General features: G+C 35.1%; 1 protein-coding gene across 1 annotated transcript; it reads left to right on the plus strand.

Moving 5' to 3' along the window:
- Positions 1-2,394: 2,394 nt before the first annotated feature.
- On the plus strand, positions 2,395-4,580 carry LOC104239059 (fasciclin-like arabinogalactan protein 2). Its single transcript, XM_009793909.2, has 2 exons — positions 2,395-2,903; positions 3,656-4,580. The coding sequence occupies exons 1-2, from the start codon at positions 2,480-2,482 to the stop codon at positions 4,474-4,476; spliced, it is 1,245 nt and encodes a 414-aa protein (XP_009792211.1). The 5' UTR covers positions 2,395-2,479; the 3' UTR covers positions 4,477-4,580.
- Positions 4,581-5,147: the final 567 nt, after the last annotated feature.

Genomic DNA, 5,147 nt, shown 5'->3' on the forward strand with positions numbered 1-5,147 from the left:
AGTTGATGTTTTATGAAGTTTGAGAAAAATCCTTTGATTTTGAGGTTTGATTCATTGTTTTTGAGGTTATTTTGGCGATTTGATCGCACGGATAAGTTCGTATGAAGTTGTTGAGTTAGTACGCCTACCACAAGCTATAATAAAATGGGAGCGGGTGGTACGCCTACCACAAGATATGATGAAATGGGAGCGGGTGGTATGCCTACCACAAGATATGAGAAATGAGATCGGGTTGCACGCCTGCAACAAGATGAAACTGAAAGTGAAAGTTGCCTTATTTCTTTTTATCCGTTTTAGAAGTTAAATTGTAGTTTCCTTATTATTCTTTGATATTCTGTTTTATCTGCTACCCCCGAAGCATGTTCCCCTTCCCCAGCTTTGATTGCTTATTACCTGTTTACTTTTTCCGCCATATATTATATAACTGCACAGGTTTATCTAGAGTCTGGTCCTAGCCTAGTCACTACCTCGCCAGGGTTAGGCCAGACACTTACCAGCACATGGGGTCGGTTGTGCTAATGCTACACTCTGCACTTATTTGCAGATACCGGAGCAGTGTTTGAGCAGCAACATTAGCTCGGGAGCCAGCCTTCAGTCCACCTAGACACCGAGGTAGCCTTGCAGGCGTCCGCAGGCCCGGCGTCTACTCTATCCTATTTTATATTCTGTTATCTCATGTATTCGAGATAGACAGTGTTATCTTTCTTTCAAATTGATGTATGTAGTATTCTTAGTAATCCGTAGATGATGTGACACCAGGTTCTGGGTAGAGACATGTATTGGTTTCTAGATATTTGGGTTTCATATTTATTTAAGACTTCCGCTAAATTTTATTTTCCGCTGTTATTTAAATGCCTAATCATTGATAATTTAACTGGCAAAACATGTATAAAAACGAATGAGTTAGTGGTTTCTAAGTTCATGGCTTGCCTAACTTCTACGAGTAGGCGCCATCACGACTCTCGAGGGTGGGAATTCCGGGTCGTGACACACATAAGATACTTAAGGCTGCTGAATATTTGGAAGAAGTGGGGATACAAGAAGATGAGCTTAATCAGATGCAAAGCTTCACCATACAGAAGATGTATAAGAAGTTTCAGGGTGAGTACCCAAAATGCTCATGGAGAAGATTAATCTGTAACAACTATGGAGCTCCTAGATGGTTGTTCAAACTATACTTAAACCTACATAAAAGGCTGTTAACAAGAGATAGAGTGACAAAGTGGAGTCTAGTTGATGATCTATCATGTCCATTGTCTACAAGAGAACCAGAAAATGCAGAACATTTATTTTTTAAATGTGGAATGGCATCGCAAATTTGGGATAGCTTATTGGAAAGGCAAGGAATCCAAAGGAAAGTAAAAGGGTGGTATGAAAAAGTTCAATGGGCAGAGGTGCATGCAAAGGGAAAATCTGCAAATTCATGTATATATAGAATATGTTTGGCAGCATGTGTCTATCACAAATGGCATGAAAGGAACTTGAGGATTTTTCAAGGGAAAGCTAGGCAGAAGGAGGCCATTATACGGGTAATAGCACAAGAAATTCATAGTCGTGGAAGTAAATACAAGAAGTTAGATAGGAAGTTATAAGAGATGAAGGAGTATCCTAGACTATGAGTTAGTAGTAGACTGTTTGCTGTTTTTTTTTTTTTGTTTGTAATTAGGGGAAACAAAAGAGTATAGGACTTGGGGCATGATGTCCAAGATCCTAATGAACGAGAATTGTAAAGATTATACTTGGTTTGTGAAATAAAAAAATTTACTTGGCAAAAAAAAAAATAGATCTACCTAGCACGTTTTGTATTAATCGGAACAATATACAGGTTCCCGGTACATATTCACCAAAGCATATATGTATTTCGCTACTATAAAACACGAATCTTTGACAAATCCATTGAAAATATTTTTCCAATGAGCCAATTTACGACGGAGCATCCTGTTGGGCTAAAACGATTCAAAGATACTCTTAATATGGTGTGAAAATGTCTGCTTTGGGCTAAACGACAGTTTTCTCAAAAGACCTCACACCATTAAAAGTATCTAACTTCTTACAAGTAACTTATTTTTTCTTTTTTACTTTTTATGTGAAACTTTATTATTCACACGCCCAACACGCCCGTTAGAATATTGCATATTTTCGTCAACATTAAACTAATTAAGTCAAGAGAACGCTTGCGGATATATAATTAGAACGTGGATGTGGAACAATTTTTTTTTATCCTAGGAAGGAACACAAGGTGTTAATTATATTCAATGTGTAACATCATTTGACTAATAATTAACTAACTACTTCATATAATACATTTCAATTTGAATTTTTCTTAGTCATGTTTGTAAAGTGCTTATAAAGTTATAGTAAATGTAATTGGTGTAACTAATTCCTTAACAAAGCTAGTACATTAGAGTCTTGTCGCACTCTAGTTTAACAACACTACCAAATTCCATATTGCATATAAACCCTTCTCCAAAAATAACTAATGCATCTCCGATTCTTCTTCTATTCTTTTCTTCAGAACTTACATCGTCTAAATTACGAAATAAAAATGCAGCACTCACTGCCGATGTTCTCTCTGTCTCTACTTTTTCTACTATTTCTCTCCACCACCACTACTTCCTCCGCCCACAATATCACTCAAATCCTCGCCAAACACCACGAATTCTCCACCTTTAACCGCTATTTAACTCTTACTCACTTAGCTTCTGAGATCAACCGCCGTCAAACCATCACCGTTTGCGCGGTGGACAATGCCGCCATGGATGACCTCCTCGATAAACACTTGTCCATTTACACTCTCAAGAATGTCCTCTCTCTCCATGTTTTTGCAGATTACTTTAGCTCCAAGAAACTCCATAAGATCACCAATGGAACAACCCTCACTGCCACCCTTTTCCAAGCCACAGGTGAGTCAGCATATTCATAATATAGATATATATGTGAAAAATGTTGAAAATAAGTACAAAATATTATGTTTTGAATCCATAGAATGCACAAACTTAAACCAATTAAATAAAAAATTCAAGTTATATATAAGTGTTGAAAGTGTAAAGAAATTTTATACTATTAGTCCAATTTAACTTCACCCGAGTATAGTAGGTTGTCACTCTGATTTTAAATTTAACTTATTGTGCTTGTTCGGTTAAAATGTGTTAGATCAATGTGGGTCAAAATAATAGGTCATAATTCAATCAACTCAATATGACTCGATTTCTCTTACCTTGTTCCTTTTCAATAAAGAAAGTGAAAGTTAATTTATTTTCTTTAGTTACTAACTTAAATTCTTTCCAAATTTACAGCATTCTCAATCTCCAAACTAGATTGCATGTTTAGATTTGAGTTGCATTTTGACTTATTGGGTTACACAAATTTGATCCATTTTGACCCAATAGCTAGATGAGTTATTTCAGGTTCAACTCGTTAGGTCAAGTCAACAAACATGTCATAAATCAGAGTTTAGCGAGATATAGAAAAGTTAGTTGATTTGTCACCTCTATGTTCAATTGAATCCACGATATTTATCTTAAACCTTCGATATACAATAGATGTGTGAACATATATATAAATAACATAAACGTTAAGTTTTAAATTCATATTTTTCAAAGAATGCAAAATTGTAAACCTATTAAGTTTAAAAATTCTGAATCCGTCTCTGCAGGTGAGGCCCCGGGGACATCAGGGTACATCAACATTACCAACACGAAAGGTAAAAATGTGGGGTTCACCACAGAAGAAAACGACGGTCATTTTTCTGCTAGTTTCGTCAAGTCCGTTCAAGAAATCCCTTACAATATCTCTGTCATACAAATCAGCAATATTATTCAATCTTCAGAAGCAGAAGCTCCAGTATCTGCTCCAGCAGAAATTGACATAATTGATTTAATGACTAATAAAGGCTGCAAAGAATTTGCCAAACTTTTAGAAAAATCAAATATTACCAAAACTTTTACAGATATTATGGAAAATGGCTTAACAGTTTTTTGCCCGATTGATAAAGTCGTGAACACTTTTTTACCTAAGTACAAGAATTTAACGAAAAATGGACAAACTTCTTTATTATTATATCATGGTATTCCAGATTATCATTCTTTAGGTATGTTGAGGTCGAAAAATGGATTTATAAATACTATGGCAACAACAAAAGGTAAAAATAATAAGTACGATTTTTCAGTGAAAAATGATGGAGATAATGTTAAATTAGACACAAATATTGTGACAGCAAAAATTACTGGAACTTTATTAGATGAGGAGCCATTAGCTGTTTATAAAATTGACAAAGTTTTGCAGCCAAGTGAATTGTTTAAAGCACAGTCTATTTTTAATAATAATTCTGAGGATACTGCACCGGAGCCGAATTCCGGCGACGACGACGGTGACGTGCCGGCGGATGCGACGGCGGATAATAATGGAGTTATGATTATTGGTGTCAATGGTTGGTTGATGACATTAATTTTGAGTATTGGTTTGGTATTTGTTTGAATATATGAACGAGGTTGTTGTTAATTTGGTTTTGGTATTCACATAATTTGATTGTATATTATATGAGAAAATAACCGCAAAATTTGAATTCTATTCCTTTTTTATTTCTTCAATTTTTGTCTCTCTTACTTTTCGTCTCTTCTGCCTATTAATTGTAAGCACTTGAGTTATTCATAAACATGTCAACGAATAAAGTCATGCTTGAGTTTTTATAAGAAAGAATTACGTATTTAATCACTTGGCATAACAGCCCAACTAAAAATGGCCTAGGTTTGAAGTCTTTACTTGATTTGGCCCAGGTTATATATAATTTGAAAGAAACTTTTCAGGCTTTAGCTCATTATTAAAGACATACTTCTAGGGTTTTTTCTTTTCTTCTTTCTTCTTTCCCAGCATACTTAATCTCTCTTCACTCGCCTCTCTCTTCGTTCTCCCTAAAAATTACAGAACCTTTTTATACACACTCGTGATAATCCTCGCATTCTGTGTCAATTAGATTTTGATTTTTGAGTTAATTGACAAAAAGAGGTTAAGGAACCACAAAAAAATTTGGCATATCAGTCCAAAAACTATCAGATCTAGCCTAAAAGTATCAGATCTTGCCTAAAAGAGCATTTCTGGCGACCTCGTCTCATATTTTCTTATTTCTCTTAGTTTTTGTTTCATCTTTT

Source organism: Nicotiana sylvestris, chromosome 6 (genome assembly GCF_000393655.2).
Source record: "Nicotiana sylvestris chromosome 6, ASM39365v2, whole genome shotgun sequence".
Lineage (NCBI taxonomy): Eukaryota > Viridiplantae > Streptophyta > Magnoliopsida > Solanales > Solanaceae > Nicotiana > Nicotiana sylvestris.